Raw genomic sequence first — 19,480 nt, forward strand, 5'->3', positions numbered from 1 at the left:
GTCAGCTGCCTAATAGTTTTAGCACATCTTTGTGCTGGAATAGGCTGGGTGAGGTGTGCAGTTGAGTCCAAATGACCCATCTATTGACTCACATAGTGAAATCAGTTTTACTCCGTATTTCCTACCCAGCAGCAGCTGGTGACCAGTCACATAGCTGTATTCCCAGTGTGGGAACCAAACCTGAACCATTCAAATGCTGCAGAGGGTCCTAGAGCCACAGAGCAGATGCCTCAGCTCCAACACTTATTCCAGAACTGACATTAACATGGAGTTAAACCGGCAGATCTACATGTGGTAGAAATTCAATATATCTCCCTTAAAATGAATGGAGCTATAATGCGCTATACTGGGAAAGGGCCTGGCCTCCAGTTCTTAAGAGGAAAATTTATCTTAATTATCTTAAGGATAATTAGGTATTTTGGAATGTTTGGAAACAAGATTCCTGTATCCAGGGATTTATGCATGAAAAAGGAGAAATCATGAAAGCTACCAATTGATTCTTTATAGTTTGCTCCTTAATAATTATGCACTGATACTACAAGATGCGTTGATATGGACTGTGATTTGAAAAGCTAAGGATAATTTCCACAGAGCCATGAAGGTTTCAGAACTGAGTCTCATGAGAGTTCAGATCTTGTTGATCTGAAAACATTCTGTGGTCACAGAAGAGGTTAGATCCATTTCCTTTGTATTAATAATCGGATTTTTTTTTTTTCTTTTTCATTTAGGTCTTGCAAAGCCCATGGGATTAGTTGAAGGTCCAGGAGGCCTGGGCCAGGGGGGAATGGCTGCTACCCTGAGAGATGACAGCCATGAATCAGAGACTAAGTATGAAGAATATGGTTACAATGCCCAGCTCAGTGACAGGATATCATTGGACAGGTCCATCCCTGACTACAGACCAAAAAAGTAAGTTGAATTCCTTATTATTAATAAGAGTAAGTGATTGATTGTTGTTCTGTTCACCCGTGGTGGCATTCTTCTCTTCACATCCCTTCCTGGTTAGAGTATGACAGCACTTAGTCATACATATACTCCTGAGTTTAGTGAAAATTAAAAAGACCAACTGCCATCTCAAGCGTGAAATGTCATGTTAAATGCATAGCTAATTCTGTGAGTAATGCATTAATATGCATATTCAAGGCCTCAGATCAAAAACTACACCTGGATATTGGTGCTTATTGGGTTTGGTTCACTTAGAGAAAGCCAGGTAGGGCCAGCTGAGCCCACCATCAGAGGTGGGAGCCTTAGGCTGTGCTTCTTGTAGTCATGTGTAATGGAAGGTGGGTCAGTGACAACAAACTCTTCGTAGGTATTGGTCGCTTAAAAATACAACAACATCAAATCAACTGCCTTTTCTTTAATTGCATTTGATGTTCTTAGAATTGTTTAGTCAGGGTTTACAGTGTGCTGAAACACGGACTAAGTGTACTCCGTCGGGATCCTACAATTACAATGAGATTTTTTTTTTGTCTTTGGAATGTGTGCTTATTTTTATTCTAGTGTTATAGTCTTCACATGCCTGTGCTATGTTTGACATTGCAATTATATGTTTAATATTTGCATTGATTTATTATATTTTGTATTAAATATCTTTCAAATCTTTCATATTTATGGAGTTATGTATCTTCCAGATGAGACATCCACACTGTCATCCTACGAATGACAATCAGTAATGTCTTAATGCAGAGGAGATCAGCAGCGATGCCTAGTTACTCTCAGGAGACAGAATTGAAAAGAATACTTAATTAATTTCTAATAATAATCTTCTGGTTTAAAAGACCCACTGGGGCTCCTAGGCAGAACTAAAAGTTAAATAAAAAAGTATCCTATTAAGTGGCGAGAAAAGTTCAGCCAAGCAAAACAGCTATGCTCTGTGAGTAGATTGCAATTGAATTAGGATTTTAGTCAGTTCGAGCTGCCAAAAACAAAAATCCAGCAAAACAAAACTTCAGCTTAACTACAAATTTCATTAGCTGTGTTACATATTAATCTAATCTCAGAAGTATTAACTCAGCATTTTTCTCAGACACTTGCTATATAAACGAAAACCTAGAAGAAGTAGCAAAGAGAAGAAGATCTACTGCTCTGATATCACATCTGATGCAAGTATACTGACTTGTCCAATGGTCTTATCTCTCCATCTCTCTTGATATATCATAAAAATCCATCATGGAATTATTCTGGGGAAAAAGTAGTCTATGGTTATGCAAATATTTGAGTTGTGCATCAGATCTGGTCCAAAGACCCTTAAAATCTGTGTGGAGTTTTTCAAATGAATGTCAGTAAGGTTCGACCTGGCCTGTTAGCTGCTGCGGTCAGGTGGATAATAAATGAGAATGCTCTACTAGGAAATACAATAGCAAAGGTTGCAGAGCTCGAATCTAGCTCAGCGGCTGTCAGAAGCATGAGAGCATTTGCAATGCAGTGATGTTTCACTTCAGGTTATACTCTTCCACAGTTTTACCTGGAAGCTTTGATGAGTCATTCAGATAAGCTTTTTGATGTGCTCATTTTGGGAATTTCATAAGGCCCTGCTGCATGATTAATGTCTGAGTTACTGGGAGAACTGCCTTGCTTGTGGTGGTTTGACACTTTTGAGGTGGTTCTAGTTAGGTCTAGATGTTGAAACGCTTATCTCTAGATACAAATCACAGGAAAACCCTTCAGATTGAATTTGCTATGAAAAAATGAAAGTGTGGAGAAGGTAGAAGCTCATATTATTTGAAGAGTTTTATCCACTTATATCAAAGGAGCTTTGGCTGCCATTTGGTTGCCATTTTCTATTAGAAATTTCTGGTCTCCTCATGAGCAGCATTTTTTGTCTCTGACCCCTTCAAATACACAGCTACTCATATACAATCTTTCTTGGGAGGTCTCACTCTCTCTGAGAGGCATTTTTCACTCTGTACCCTATCAACCTCTTCTTATCCATCATGTAGGACCACATCTGCTTACCTAACAGATGATAGTCGGGCGTCATAACCATAAGGCAAAGCTGAGCTTGACTTTCTGTTTGGGTTAGACACTCTGCTGTAATTATGTATTGGAGAGAACTAAGTCTCCAGATCTTTGAGATAGGCTTTGGGAAAACCACTCTTGTTTTCTCCAGCTTTGTGTGCTGACTTGCCCAATGGTCTCATCTCTCTGTCTCTTGATAATAGCTCTCATCGCTGAGCCTGTCTCAATCTATCATAGAATCACAGAATGGTTTGGGTTGGAAGGGACCTTAAAGCCCATCTAGTTCCAACCCCCCTGCTGCGGGCAGGGACACCCTCCGCTAGACCAGGTTGCCCAAAGCCTCATCCAACCTGGCCTTGAGCACTTCCAGGGATGGGGCATCCACAACCTCTCTGGGCAACCTGTTCCAGGGCCTCACCACTCCAACAGTAAAGAATTTCTTTCTAACATCTAATCTAAATCGACCCTCCCTCTACTTGTGATTTATATTCGTGTCATTCCCAGAACTTTTCGTTTTTAAAAAGGGAGGAGTTTTCATTTTTAAATTGAGAAGCAAGGTAGAATTAATGTACAAAGTCCATGGCCAGTCCATGAATAAAAACACCTATCTGGATTCACATTCCCAAAGTATTAAACCATACTTTCTCCCCATTCTGGCTTCCATTTAAAATGTGCAGATCTACATATTTGCACACACCAGTAGGTATTAAAGGTATGAACCAGGAGAATTTATACTCAAATCTGCATTGCATAGACACAACTTATGAAAGTAAATATGATTTTGCTATGCAAATGTGGGATGTGTAATATTCAAGGCTTAGTTGTCTTTTAAAATAAATTTGATCAGAAATATTATCCTTTAGTTAATTTTATCTTTGAACTTCCTCATTATTTTTGTTCAGTGTCTTTTTCTGGTAAAATAAGCCTTTTATTCCATCTACTAGCATAGCTTCAGTAAACATTGAGCAGTTTAATTGCTTTTCAAGAGGTATTTTCATCCCCACACAGCAAATTAAAAAAAATATGTTACACTGAAGAGGTGTACAGCGTGACCATGAAGGTTCCTAAATTGGAGTCACCTCCATGTCCTTCCACTGCAGTAAAGTCTGCAAGCCTGGGTGGGTAGTCGTGCTCTCGAGATGCTTTTCCCATGCACTCGCATTGCGTTCTGCTTTCCTACCTGCTGCTGCCAGTGCAGATACTCCTTTCTTTAACTCAGAAGCCTTTTCTTTACGACAGGAGTCGCTAAGTCAGTACAGGAGACAAGAGCAGATTTTGTGCATGTTGTGTTTGTGTGCCAAATCGAAGCAATGACAGTAAATAACTTGCTTGCGATTACAATTCACACAATAATTACAAAATTATAGTTTGATCCTAACGTGGTGTAATAAGTATGTCTCAAATTTTTCTTCGGTGATATTGTACCTCCCACAGCTTGAATGCTTGCCCTGTCTCTGTGTTGAAAGCAGACAACCCTGGGGAAACAGTTCAAAAACATACTGTGAATTGATATTTCAAGCTATGTTTAGTTTCAAGAGACATGTAATATAGAGAAGTTGCAATTTTGTTTTATAAAACAATGCAAAGCCTCCCTAACGGTTTGTAAGTTTATTCAGTGTGACCTTGAACGTTACCTTCATTTCTTGTTGGATTTCACCTAAATCGTATGGGCTGATTTTACAGTTGATCTTTCCGTAATGTATTATATGTCTTAATGGTGACTTTTGCCTTGAAGCAGCTGAGTACTCTGAGAAGATGCAAGGACTGAGAAGTGGGAATGAAATGCTTTTGAGATCAACGTCAAGCACAATACTCAGGATTCATTATGGTTGATTGATGAGTATTTAGAAGTGTTCGGCTAATCATCCTAGTATTGGACTGACATGAGATTTTGCTTCATGCACTCAGTGGAAAGTGGTCGATATCTTGTTGTCTGTTAAAATACATGAAAATAACTCCAAAATAGTGGTCTGGTTAGTACTGACTAAGTATCTAAATTCTGAAGTTTTTATTATGTATGAAATCTACATTAATGCCAAAAGAATTTTGCAGGATTATTTTTGTTACAAGGGAATTCATAATGCTTGTTATGGAATTATTTTCATCCCCTGTCATACAGGCACATATCAAACTTGAAAAACATTTCTCAAATTAAGAGCAAGCCACAAGAAGGGGCAAGGAAAGTAGCACAGGTCTCTGCATGTCGCTGCTGCAGCCCCGTCTTTGCTCCCCAGTGCGCTGAAGTTTTTCAAGGGCTATATCACTGTGGAAAATATATTGCAGAGAGCTCGGTATATTTAATGTCCTGATCTCTCTTCCCAGCAGTTAAAGTATTAGCAGGACTTTCTAGCCCTCACTAACATACCCTATTTCCTCTGTGCAATGGAAAAAAAAGAAGCTTCTCTTGTAAGGAACAGGTTATTTTTCCTTTGGAAGCACACGGCTAAGCTAGAACTTGCTCTGTGGTTCTCTAGGAAGAGTGTTATTTAATGGTGAAATATTATTGGACTGATTTCCATTTCTGTTCTTCCATATTCAAAATGAGTGTTGTGATTACATCAACCTGAGTACTTAGTAGAGATCAATCAAGTGTTGGCCAATGACCCTTACATATATGCATGAGAACGCATAAGCACGTGTATTTGTATCAGTTATCTCTACCAATACATATAGATGTAGAATAGTCTTGAATCCTACCCATGGGAATGCCGTGAAATCTGCTGGGCTGTGTGCATGCCTTTCTTACCATAACTGTCAAAGGACCGGTGTTTGACTGAGTAACCAAAAATAGATCTGGAGCCACACAGCTGAGATTTTCATAAAGATCCTGCACTTTCCAGCACAAGTGCCCAGAGTCAGCCACCTAAACCCCTGCGTAGACATTTGTCTGCAAGTGGTTTAATTTGTTAGGGGTTCTGAGAGTAGAGAAGGAGAGCAGGTTTAGCTGGGACATGCTGTATTGCTACAATAGACTTCAGGAACAGCAGCAGATGTCCATCTGCCATTTTGGGGGAATAACAGCCTTCACTGCTGCCAGCTGTAGCACAAAATATAAGTCTGCGCTCCAGGAACAAAGGATCAGACTCAATCCTTCCCAATCATGCATGAAGACAGAGGTGCTATGGCCCCATATGACAGTAGATTTTGACTTTATCGAAGATGAAGAATGCAGAAAAAGTCAAAACCTTAGGGAATTTCATTTAAAGGCGAGGGAAAGGCTTTAAAACTTACGGAAGTTGTTTGTTTTACAATGTGGCATCCTGGAAAATTGGGAAGTGTCAACTAACCAGATGCTTTCAACCGCAAGCATCGTCTCTCAGGATAACGTCAATTCCCCTGTTCTTTCTTGTGCACAGGCTGGATCGCAAGGGGTTGAATTAAACAGGTTGAACACCTGTAAATCTGGCATTTTCTAACTTTCTATCACTTGACTTTGCAACTTAAATAACTTCTAGGGTTTCTTTACATGCAGGACACGTCCACACGTATGCACACATGCACTTGTCAAAACCACTTGCTGTGATGCATTATGCATACTTTTGAGAAAAGTTAATATGATCCCGGAGCTTCCATAATGGCTAAATTGGCTTTTACAAGAAATTGTCGCCGCTTTGTGAGGATCTTTAATTTAACTGATCTTTTTTGTGCAACTTGATGCCAAGTGCATTGTGGCAGTTCAGTGATAACAATAATACTAATATATGGATTCAGTCCGCTGGCTCTATCGGCCAAAGAAGATATTTCTTTGTGTTACGGTCATGGATGTTTGTATTGAGAAAATTCAGCCTTAAAGAACAGACTTATTGATGGTGAGGCAACTCAAGTCTTTAGCCATAAAAAGCAGAGGAATCTAGGTCTCGAGGAAATTACTTTCATTTATTCAGTTCTTTTATAGAGGCGAGCATTTTCGTTGCTTGCTGTAGACGTTTCACAATAGCAAAGGAATTGCATCTCTAGGGCTCTGAAGTGTAATTAATGGTTCATTCCACTCTATACCTAAGGAAAAGCTTTTTTAATTACCTATCAAAAAGGATTCTGGAATTGATCAAATAGTGCTATCAAGGGGGCAGACTTGGTAAATAGACCTCTGATTTGTTCATTCAAGGGTTTAATAACAGTAGTATGAGGCCAGTAACTAGAAAGCAGCCTTTCTGTCCTTCAGCGGCCGGTGAGCTCAAGCCTTTTGAGAAGGCAAGGAGCTCGCCTTTAATTTTGACCCTTTCTTTTGGCGGTAGAGCTCTGTGGACTCACTGTGATTTTTTTGAGGCACCAGGCAGCAGTTATCTCGAGCCAAATCATACATGCGTTTGCAAGTTCTCTGTTGTGAGAGGACGATCAGTGGTCTGGTAGAACGGACCCTGCCCGAGGCTGTCGGAGCAGGCAGCTCCTCTGCCCGTCTGTGTTGGATGTCCCTGCAGGAGCAGGGCAGCAAGGCAGATGGCTTTCAAAGAGCATCAGCTTTTGGATCAGTGGATTGGAGAGGGCTAGACCTGGTGTTATTTGATTTTCTCCACCTCTGCAGCTTGCTCTGCCTCATGACCCACTTTTCAAATCCTCTGGGGACACTGGGTGTTCTTTGCACTGCTTAGAAAAATGACACAAGAATCTCCAAACTGAAACAGACCCTCAGGAATCTTCCCAGGTTAAGCAGAGTGCGATGTAATGGACCCTTTCACAAGGAACATTTGAACTGGAACAGATCCGCTGCTGTTCAGGAACCAGAATTTCTGATGAGCATAAAATGGCAACTAAAAAAAACCCAAAACAAACCCTAAAAATATTTTCTGTCAGGCTGAACATCTGTGAAATGATTATTTAAACAAAATGTTTAGACCAATGAAACATTTAGTTTCGCATGAAAAAATTAGTTTTAAAATAATGAATTTTCTATCAGTAGCTTCTACAGATACTTTCAGGTTAATGTCAGGTCACAGTAAGGTGAAGCATTAGTTAAAATTTAGTGTTTCATGTTTTTCAGCTGACAGTGTTTCACAATCACAGTACAGGCACAATATTTTGATTTCAATTAAGCTTATTTTTTAATAGGAAACTTTTTTTTTTGCACCCACTCTCAATAAATCTAAAAATCCCTGCTAAAAATCAGAAAAACCCATTATGACCACTCTGATCGTACATATGACATAAGTTAAAGCAGAGAGAAGGAAAAAGACAGAAAATGGAGCAGGCAGAATTACATCTGGGCAACAGATTGGGATTGTTTATTGGAAGGAAATTGAGTAAGAGATGAAACTAACTGAGGGGTTTTAATTAAATCCCAAATCAATATCCAGATGTGGATTTTGCACAGTGCAAAGGGGGCGCATGTGTACACGTGCTCTCTGGGACTTTAGTTCTCAACCAGCTTTGCCCAGTTACACAGGCTGGACGCTTTCCTTGGGATGTGAATCCCCTGCAAATAGCGCAGGCGCCTTTGCGCACCCACTATCTGTATGCACAATCGGTGATACAGCTTCATAGAGACATACTCGAGTTTGAGCTGGCTTCCTGTCTCGCCCAAGAGCAGAAGGAAATGGCGTGGACTGAGTAAGTCCCTGTGCCGCTTCCTCTGCCGAGAGCTGGACTCTGACCAGCTACTGCACAGTGTTTAGTGGTGTAATTCTGACTCAGCCCACTTGGGATATCAGTTGACAACCTAAATTTGATCATACTGCTGCCTCTGGGTCAGTTGAGCTTATTTGTGCATCCCTGTGTATGCCAAAGGCTTATCACTGCATTTTGGGGAAGTGTTTCCTATTTGGCTGTAAAGGACTCAGACTGGAACTGTGTAAAGCCCACAAAGGAGGGGAAAAATCACCTGCTCCTTTGGCTAGGAAGGATCCTAGGTACCACCAGCCAGCCCCCGTGCTTTACACCCCCATGCTCTGTATTTGCACTGTACCTCTGTAGTTGTCACTGAGATCCGTAGTTATGACTTGACCCTGTTTATGAAGGTACTGTAGGTCTTCAACCAGCTTCTGCTGGAGCTCTGCTCGCTTTGCATAAATAATGATATATTAATTGGAATGTGGGCTCAAATATTTGTCTCCAAATTCCCAGATCACCATTATGTCTTTGAATATTTTATTAGTTATACAATGTTAAATTTTTCCAATGAGAAGACTGACTGAGGAACAGATTAACACTGTGACCGTATTTCCCAATAATAATAAAAATTATTGAGAAACTTTCCAACCAGTTTTTGAGGCCATCTGATCATCAGGAAGGTTCTCAGACTGCTTCCGCTTGATCAGCAGCAGTAGGGCATGACCATGAGGTAGGACCATGAGACTGCCTAGGTTGCACTACAGCAATACTCCGCCTTCTGCTCTGTTGTACATAGGGGTTGGTGACCCCACTGGCTTTGGGTAGATGGTACCAGAGTTTTTTACAGGACACGGTTCCTAAGCAGAGGCTCCCCGTGAGATGGACTCCATGCTGTCTCCATAGTAGCAGTGCTGGACACGTGGCAATATCTCACAGTTATTTCTGATATTTGATAGTTTTCTCCGGCTTTTCCCATTAGATATGTTATTGATTCCCTTTTGTTTAGTGCTAGCTAGGCTTTCCAATTAAGTAGTGACTTTAATTATACCACAAAGCATATAACATAGATCTTGATTATTAACACTGACTCATGGGATAATAAAAGGAGGACTAGCAAGGCTAAATTAAACAGAATCATAAAAATGAACAACCTTTTCCAAAAACCCACCTTATGTTCAAATGCAGTAATTTTCCTCTTGTTACATTTTTGCAGTGTCTTTGTGTATATTAATTGTTGAAGACAAGTTCTGCATGAGTGTCAGCCCTAATAAATGTAGATTTAGTGAAGGCTGAATTTGATTAACTAGGGAGCATGAAAAATAACTGATTGCAATGTTGTGTTTAAATGCAGTAAGACTGGAAGCCATTCCCTGCAGTTTATCTGCACCAGAACATACTCTGGAATACATGAATAGTTTACCTAAGGTGGGTTGCATAACATTGACTGAAAATTAGACATCTAATTTAAGGTGATCAACTTGGCTGCCTTTATAATTAATGGAGAAGAAGAAGACATGGTAGCATTGCTTAAGATATATAGTGTGTAGTGTCCTCTGGAAATCTCTTCCTCAGGAACCTAGGAGAGCCAGCTTGAATAGGATTTCAGGTGAATCCAATCAATAATGTTAAATGCTCCAAGGCATTTAACAGAAAGGAGGGAATTTCTGTATTAACAACACATGTTGAAGAATGACCTGCCAGCATGGGCAGTCGGGTAGGGTCCCCACCCAGCAGCTATGGAGGCAAAACTGTGGATGCAGCTGGGAGGAAAAGAAAAAATGATCAAAAAGCTGGTTTGTATCCCTCAATTTTTCTTACAGATCATAAGACTAAATGTGTCACGTGTGATCTGTACGTTTAAAAGTGCCTTAAACATGGTTGCTTTTTTTAAAAAAAAGTGTGCTTTAGAGACTGTAGTAATTTTCTGAACTTGAAAACAGAGCACCACAGTATTTTTGTAGCAGAAGGAGTATTTCCTCCTTAAGAGCAGTGGTGGGGTGCTGTCTTTAAATTGTGTATGCTATTCTTTCACAGGTAAGTCTATATCTGTAGTACAGAAGCACTAGTGAGATCCAGCCATGACCTGCAGCTGTGTGTTGGCATTTTAAAGTTCCTTTCACTTCCCTCCCCTGGGCCCGTGGCTGATTGTGCCCGCTATCATTTCCAGGGAGAAAAGGGTATTCCTGTAAATTTCTGAACTGTCATGTTATGTTACACTCCATGATACCACATTACAGGATAAAAAGAAGTAACAGAACAAGTCAGGCAATGAATTCAGGGCGGTATTTCATTTCCTTTTATGTTCCCTTACATGTATCTCTGTTACACTACACCTGATACCCTTCTTACGGCTTTGAAGGAATTCTTCTTATAGGTTGAGATGACGTTCCCCTTTTCTGTCTTAAAATGTGCATGCAAATTTAGTTCTGCTAACAATGTGAGACATGTATTATCTCCAAACGCCTTCCTGGTGTAACTTTGAAAATTACCTAGTTTTGCTTCCTATTTTATTTGGATAGGTTTCATAGTATAAGAAAGTCAAGGTTTCAGGTCAAATAACATAAAGGGTTTTTAGTTGTTGTTGTTTGTGTCTTTGTGATAAAAACATGAACAGGCCAAAATGTCAGACAATTTACTCTTCTGTCTGAAATAAAACTGAATTGTGAACTCCAAGTTGATGCAGTGTTTCATTTTAATAGTGTCAGTTCTTGCTTGTTTTGCCCGTGTCTCCTGTTTTGAGTGAATTTAGTGCTAATAAAAGTGAGACACTCTTAAAACTAGCCAGAGCCAGAAGTACCTGACAGTTGCAGACTAGCAAATGTAAGCTCCCTGTCTTGGTTAGCTTGATCTAGATGCTTTCCAGGGTTTTGTTTCTCTGTATCAGCACTTACCAGTTAAGTTGTTCGATAGTTTTATGATGTTGAAGTATGGGGCCTCTATTTTCTGTTCCTCTGGCTTTCTGAAAAATTCTTGGCTTCTGTTTTATTGCTTCTAAACCTTCTGCTGTGGTCTCGAAAACAAACCATTGTCAAACCAGGTCACCTGGTCAGATGCAACTTTGAGGGAGGCCCAAGGACAGTTGCTTCCCATGCAGTCTGTGCACTCTTTTCCCTAAATTTCTACCAAACCAACTGGCTGTTTTAACAAGAAATCGTTGTAGAGCTGAGTATGTGCAATTTTGGCCTGCATCCTTTTGGCCACAGAAATCCTGCAGCATCTGAATGTTCCCGCCTGCAGACTTCTCTTGAGGTATGGTGCAAGCCCTGAGGAGCAGGAGCTCCAGGCCTGTGCCTTGATGGCTCCTTCGTAAAGCCAGCACCAGGCTGATCATTGTTGTCTCTATTTCTTGGCTGTCCAGGCACATTTAAATAACCTTTGTGAAACAAGCATCATGCAGTACGTGTTACTAAGCCTCAGCTATCCAAGGTGGTGGAAAACCCGTCTCCACATATGGTAGAAGGAGATCAGGGTGTAAAATGTGGTGTAAAATCAGATTCCTGATCTCTGTGGTTCTTGATGATTCTGTGTACTGAGAGGAATAGTCTTGTGAGCACTGGGGAAAATCAACTGGGAAATTTCATTTTTCACACAAAACTTGTGATGGGGCTTTTCAGTAGCTGAAGTGTTGTAAAGGCAGGATCACTGGGGAAATGCACGGCACGCTCTGTGTTTCTGGTATTTATTTTTTTTCATTCAGTGTGCAAGTAAATACTCTGTCCTAGAAAGACAAGTAGCCTAAGTCTATAATTAATGAATATTTGAGGCAAAGTTACTCTTTGCAAAGAAACTTGGTATGGGCTGCAATTTCTTAGGTTAAGAATGTTCTGTACATTACTGTGACCACCTCTGGTGTATAGATGAGCATATACATGAAAATAATACTTGGAAAATACTCCAAATCAGTGTTTCTTATCTCCCCTCCCCAGAAAGCAAGCTGGAACGCCCTTGCTTAGCAGAAGGTTAACACTAGTGACGGAAGGGAAGGCAATATTATTTTCTGTTTTCTGTAGAGGATTATAATATAGCTGATACATTGTGTAGGGATCGCTTAAGCAATGACAAGAAGCCATTCAATGGAGCAGAACAGCAGAGCTGGCTACCCAGCACAAAGACCCATCTCTCCTTATATGTCTGAATTAAACAGCGAAAATGAGGACAATTGTTAGGCAGACATCGGGCAAAATCCAAATCCCCTAGGTCTGAGAAGTGCACCTACAATTTGTGGTGGTGGTGGTGGTGGTGTGGCAGAATTTATCAGTGAGGCATGAGGCAGCTTTAAATTACAGGAGATTTCATCTCTGCATATTGCTTATGCACAAAGCTCCCTCTCAGCCTCTAGAAATGAAGCCCTCTGGAGTTGCATTTTACCTGTGTGAGATGCCTTCAGGTTGTCAAATAGTTCCTTAATTAGTTTATTTTCTTCTTTGCTCCAAGGGATGAGTATATTATTTATTCTGTGCTCTCAGACTTTTGTTAGTCTGCATTTATGTATTTTGTCTGCAGAATGACCTAGCACTGGGCTAGCCTCTAGGGTAGTATGAAACACACCTCGGTGGCAGAGACGGTAGTTCAGACTTGACTAATGGTAGAATATTAATAGCAGCAATAATAATTAAAACAGTGCACTAAAATACCCTTGGGTGCTGTTGCTAAGTTAGGCTGTACCCCTAAAATTCCAGAGGAAAGGCATAAATTTTAGTTATTTCCATCTACAAAGTGAACAGTTGTTTCATTCAGCAACTGGAGTAAGCTTTCATCCCCTCCGTGGATGTTTCATTAGGACACAGCTCTCCCAGAGGGTCATGGTGCAGTTTACATTAAACTCAAGATAAAAATGACATTGAAGCTTTGCTCCTATATTTTCTACACTGCCTGAAAACAAATGCATGACCTACAGCTAGTTCATTGGCTTATTGCCTTGGCGTTATTAACCCACGTGTACCCAAGAGGCAGGGAATTTGTGATCTGCTTGCTCATAGAGGAGCGCTCAACTCCTTTGCCTGACAGATCTGGGAATCTCTGGAAGCAGTGGGGGGAAAGTTTCTCTAAGTACAGGTTTGAGCAAATAGTCCAGATGAAACAGGTCGAATGTGTCTGTCTATAGATGAGGGATGAAGAAGGGCATGGTTGTGAACACAGCTTCAGTCTGCTGAGCAGACACTTAATGGGAATAATCTGTTCCCCCAGTGCAGAGCACTCACTTCCAGGTTTCTTTCTGATGGCAAATTAATTTCAGTCTGCAAACACTGAGGATGTGACTTCAAAATGTCTATGGGCAAGTAGGAAAAAACACCAGGCAACACAGAGTGAAAAAGGAAATGGGTTCTCAGCCGGCAGGTTTGGGCAGGAGCAGTGCAGGAATGGTGAGGTGCTACGATGGCCATAGCTTCTCAGAGGCAGGAAAAGACTGCTGTGTGTCCTTGGCTCGCTCAAATTCACAATCTTACTTAAATACGTTGCCTGGTCTAGGACACGTGCCTAATTTCTGTCAACCTGAGTGAAGAGTAAGCATGTGCTGACCTGTTTTTCTGAATTAGGGTAAGAGCTTATTAAAAAAAAAAATCCCCATACGTTGAAGTGTTTTGCTGTTATGAAGCATGCCCTAGATATTAGCTTTGTGCTAGACAGCAAAAGTGGCTGGATTTTAAAAAAATGTTTTTATTTCTAAATGTAACCAAAATTAAATTAAAATGCAAGAGTTTTCTGAAGTGCCCAAAATAATTAGAAGGTAAGAAACTGTTGTTAACATTTAACTTCTAAATGCATGAAATTGTTGAATACTGTGCTGTTCACCTCTAGCTAGCCTTTAATTTAAACAAAAGCTATAAAAGTGCAATTAGGCTCCAGTCCAATGAATATGTTCCTAGTTTTAAGTGTATGAGTAACCCCAGTGAAGTTAAGACATGCTTAACTGCTTTACTTGAATAGGATATTTAATAAAGTAGTTATAATACACAAAGAACGATCCTGCAAGTACCGCTGGGAAAGATGTAAAGAGGAGTAAAGTCCCATCTGCACTTCAGGATCTGACTCTGCTCTTAGGTTTTCACAAAGCTGGTTTTGCCCGATGATTTATCCTGTGGGGTCCTGATCCAAAGTCTGTTGAGATCTTTGGATGTGCCCTGTCACCTGTGGTTAAAGAGGCTTAGTTTGGCGGGCAGTTTCCTACCCCTGTCTACCAAGGGAAATACATACGGCGCATGGACCTTCATTTGTCCTCTCTGCTTGACTCGGAGACATGCCTTTTTATAAACACACTGCTACTACCACCAACCTCTCTGCTAGATCCCATATAAAGCATCTAAACACCATGGATTTAATACTCCCATTTTCAGTGCTAAATCAATGTTCTTTATGCATTTGTTCTTGGAACACTGCTCTATTTGAACTATAATTCTTCCCACATACCATAAACTTGGTCTGTTTTTACTCTGATAGAAACTGATCATTTAAAGCAAGAGGAAAAACCCTGTGACTACTGTTTCAACATTTCAAGGCCATTGCTGGTTAGTCAAATCAGGTTACGCATCACCTCAGCACGCCAAGTGCTGTGATTACCGGGAAAGCATTGCCTTTCCGGGCTCCAACCAGCCTTGCGGCTGCTGGGACAAGGCGAAATGAAGAGCTTCTCACTATGGTTTTGGCAGGCGGTGAGGGGATGGGTTTACTCGATTTATGACTGACCTCCCATTTGGTTGTTTACTCCTCCGACCATCCTGTATTTGTACACAGGTAGAAAGAAACATTCTGCTGCATAACTGGATTTGACCAGAGATGAAAGCTGGTCTCCTGTGAAATATACTGGAGCCCATTAAAGAAAGGATTGTTTGCCAAACATTGTTGTATGTCCTCCCGAGACCATAAAAAACATTGTTAGCTGAAGTAATAGTGGAAAATTATTGCATTCCTCTATCCTCCTCCTTACCACCACACTGCAATGTGACAGCAAACCTGTAATGAAATCTGTGAAGAGCTCTGCAGCAGTTACCTTGAAAACTTTTTTATTGCCCTACATTTCTAGATTACACTGTGATACTCAGCCTCTGTCCAGCACCAACAGCACCAGCTGAGGGATTGAGATAGTCAAAATTAAACAAAAGTACTTTGAATTTTTAATACTAAATACTTGCAGTAAATTTTTTAATAGTCAAGGATAACTTTCGGTATTTACATATTATTATCTGAATAACAAATAGCTTCAAGGGTACAGCAAGCTGTTCTGTGCAAATGGAAAATGGTGAGATTACTCTTATACATTATTTATTGAAAATTATTCCTTTGATTTCATCCACTCCTCTATTTTTTCCTTATGTCTGGCATGGACTTGGAGTGCAATGGGAGAGACATTATAGAGAAGGTAGTATTTTAACAGACGTAGTACACTTTTGGATATCTGGGCTGTTATCTTCTCACTCCCTGCAGACATGCTGGGATTAATTCTTCCTTTGCCATAAGGATTCTTTTTTGGGATCTTGATGCATCACTTTGAGCGGAAGAGTACTTCTTAATGGGAAATCTGCTAGAAATCCCTGTTGGAAATGCAGCTAAATAGCTGACTTCACATTGCTAGCTGGAGAGTAATGATCCTTGGTGGCAGGAACAAGAAGTGGTGCCACGGGGTAGCAGCCAATTTTGTGAATGCAACCTCGAAAACATTTTTTGGCTTCTTGAATGGCTCTTTGTGAACCTTTCCTATTTGAAATATGAGGTCTTAGTTTTGGTGAAGCACTGAGATGAGAGTATATTCTCTCTCCTCCATAGTTCCATATGCATAGTTCCCAGAATTAAGTTTCAAAAAATTGCACAAAAGGTAGTGTTTTCGGAATATATTTTGCTGGTTACAACTTGGAATCAAAGCACTGCTATTGTGAACTGGCAACATGCCTTTAGTTCTGCTTTTATTTAGTATTACTTCATTGGTTTCACTGATGTCTATATTTCACTTAGCTTCAAGTTCAAAGAGCTCTCCAATCTTAAAGCAGAATTTTGCAAGACCACCTTCATGTTTAATTTTTTAAAGACAACTCCTGTCTGGTTTCTACTTTTAAAGGATGCAAGCTAAAAATCCAATTGGAACAGGGACCAGGATCTTTCAGAAATCTTGAGAATCACTTGACAAATCTAAATAAGGCATTAGTATTTAATCACCTAAAATTCAGCAGAATACATGTCACTTTGAATTGAGTTGGGCTCTTCCTTAAATTTAAAGTGCAGCACCATTAAAAATAAAGCCACATGGGGGATACATTTTCTTTGGGGATTTTTGAAAAGCATTTGAAAGCAGATTTCAGCTTCTCCATTAATTTCCAATCAGTCTAATGCTTTGTGATGCATCATGCATACAGCCACAGGCAGATCTGAACGGGCACACTAGGGGATAGAGTGGAAATTTCTTACAGATGGTATTTCAAAACACATTAGTGACTCAAGTTACCAAAAAAAGGCAAATATTTTTTACTACAGAAGGATCTGAGCATGAGCTTTTAGCCATTTGTCATGTTAATAAAGGGACTTGTTTTAAAAGTGATTTAACTAGTTTTAGCATTTTTATATGTATAAATCAATATGAGTATTAGACATGATGGCATGTTTCTGGTATTGTTTGCCTGAGGAGAGGCAGAAATAGCTCACTGAAATATATGGCCTCTTATTTTATGTGTGTGGCAGCTACTTTTGAAGAGTCTAATAATCCTAAATGTAAGGGTTAATATTCTTGACAAGTGGGGCCATCTTCATGTTGCATATGTTAACTATGCATATATATTGTGTTATCAGCCACTGATTCACAGTTCTCAAGGCTTTCTACCATGCACATAAAATAATTTGTCATAGAGAAGGGAGGAATTAAGCCAAACAGAGCAGCAAACATCTTAAAAACCCAAAAGACACAAACATGTGTCGGGTATTTTGTGCAGAGATATTAGTCCCAGTTGTACTGGTCTGGAATTTAAAAAGAAAGGAAAACAGACAAAAATGAATGTCTGGTTCCCAGGAAACACTTGTCCCACGTGTACTATTGCAGCTTCATGGGGAGCTTTAACCTACCTGTGAAGCTGCCTGTGTCCCAGCTTCAAAGGGGTCTCTCCTTGGTGGAAGTATTACAGGACAGAAATTCCTGTAAAGTTGGTCTTTGCTGCAGGAAACAGGACAGAGAGAATTCTAAGGTATAGAAGATGTTTATTTTAAAAAGGCTGCTGCTGTTCTTCATTCTGCAAATCCTACAGACGTGAAGTCCAATTGTTCAGCCTGGGAATGTGGGAAGTTCCCAGCAGTAGATGTGTGCTGGTAAACTCCTGGCTATTGCAATGGTCTGTTTCTGGGTGATATTAAAGGACACTTTTCCTTGATACAAGAAGTGTTTGAAATTAGCACAGAAACAAGGATTTGACCTGACTTCTTTCTGATTAATGTGGGTGATTTCTTTCTTAGACTTTTGGATGCAAAATAAGGAAAAGTGTGTCAAGGAGGCATGTGAAAAAAGCTGCTGGGAATTCTACAGTATGGAGTAATTTAAGATCTGAGTTTATTATAATCCTGAAAATGACCATCAACATCACTGTGTACCAGAAAAGCTGGAGGACAGATTATTTTCGTCGATGCCCCCTGACTCCCCTTTAACATGATGCACTGAAACACTGTGGGAGGAGGAACAGACACAGTTTGTACTCAGAAACAGTTGAGGAGGTGTCTTTATTTTAATGAATTTCTTCACGGATAACTGCTGAGGACATGGTTCATGGCGTGTGGGCAAGGGAGCAAGTCAAGTCAGGTAGAAGTTGCCAGGGAAGTTGACTATTTCCAGACAGTAAAGTCCTGACAGAGGAGAGTTTTAAATAACTCATGCTATGAAGATGATCTCTTAAGCAACAGAAAGAGCAGTCGTTTCTTCAGCATTACATTTAGTTCTTGCAAAACTGTCATTCAGTTTGTTCTTTCAAGAATCAGGTAGTAGAGCTCAAAATTGGCTTTTGTTGTTTGGCAAATACTGTCTCTGCTGAGGACCCAAAAAATGGATGGATACAGGGAGTCAGTGTTAATGCTAAATGTCCAAATACTGACAGGAGTGTTATAGTACTTGCAGGGATGAAGGGAAAACTATCCCAATTTCGTTAGCTGTCACTCAGGGGAGGAAATTCACCCACCAAATCCTTTGTTCAGCAGTGATGATGGGTTTTTTGGAGCTGCCTAGACTACCAAGCAAACAGCACCAACAAGAACTGCACTGTATCTTGTCTCTGCACTTCCCCCAATAAATTCAGAAAAGAGGAGGTGTTCATTTTTCTTTTGTATGATAAGTCAAAGTGGAGGCTGTTCCATAAAGTGACATGGACTGCAAAGAAATAGCCACAGTAAAAAGGTATCTTCTGGTATCACCAGATTTTCTAGGCTTTTCCTGAAATCAACTGTCACTTCTCTTTTTACCTTAGTTGTAAATACAGTGGGCTGCTTCTCTCAAGATATGTAGAGCATCAGTGTTCTGTACCACTGGTCCCTTGTTTGCAGTTGTGAGTATATTATATTACATGATTCTTAGGGAATGCTGTCCTTGAGCTACAAACCAGGAGGAGAAAGTAAAAGCAAGTTTTGAACTGAAAAATTTACTGGTTGGTGTTTGGGGTTTTTTTCCCCTTTGGATAGGGAGGAAAAATCCATCCTTAACAGAAAGAGAATGTTATGGCATAATACAGTTAACACGTTCTGTTGAGAAGGAGAATTAATTAGGAAGGAGTTGGAGCCCTCTGCCTGACAGATTCATGATCCATGAAGCTAATCAGTTTTGTAGCCTGTCATTGCTTTTGCTGTGGACTGGTCAGCAGCTGAATCCCATGCTGGGGAAGGAGATGTTTGCAGCTTGTCACGTTTTCATTGTTGTGCCAATGCGGAACAAGAAAGTAATGCTAGTTTATTTCTGCATCTGAAAAGTTACTATTACATCTAGCACTAGCTGCAAAGCCTTGGTGGTTTTTCTGGAGAA

General features: G+C 40.2%; 1 protein-coding gene across 1 annotated transcript in view; it reads left to right on the top strand.

Annotated features, from left to right (window-relative positions):
• Window positions 1-19,480, top strand: part of GALNT9 (polypeptide N-acetylgalactosaminyltransferase 9) — a 158,203-nt gene that overhangs the window by 29,955 nt on the left and 108,768 nt on the right. The window contains exon 2 of the mRNA XM_054844821.1: window positions 729-909. Within this exon, the coding sequence (XP_054700796.1) occupies window positions 729-909 (181 nt within the window). The remainder of the gene's footprint in view (window positions 1-728; window positions 910-19,480) is intronic.

Source organism: Grus americana, chromosome 16 (assembly GCF_028858705.1).
Source record: "Grus americana isolate bGruAme1 chromosome 16, bGruAme1.mat, whole genome shotgun sequence".
Classification (NCBI taxonomy): domain Eukaryota; kingdom Metazoa; phylum Chordata; class Aves; order Gruiformes; family Gruidae; genus Grus; species Grus americana.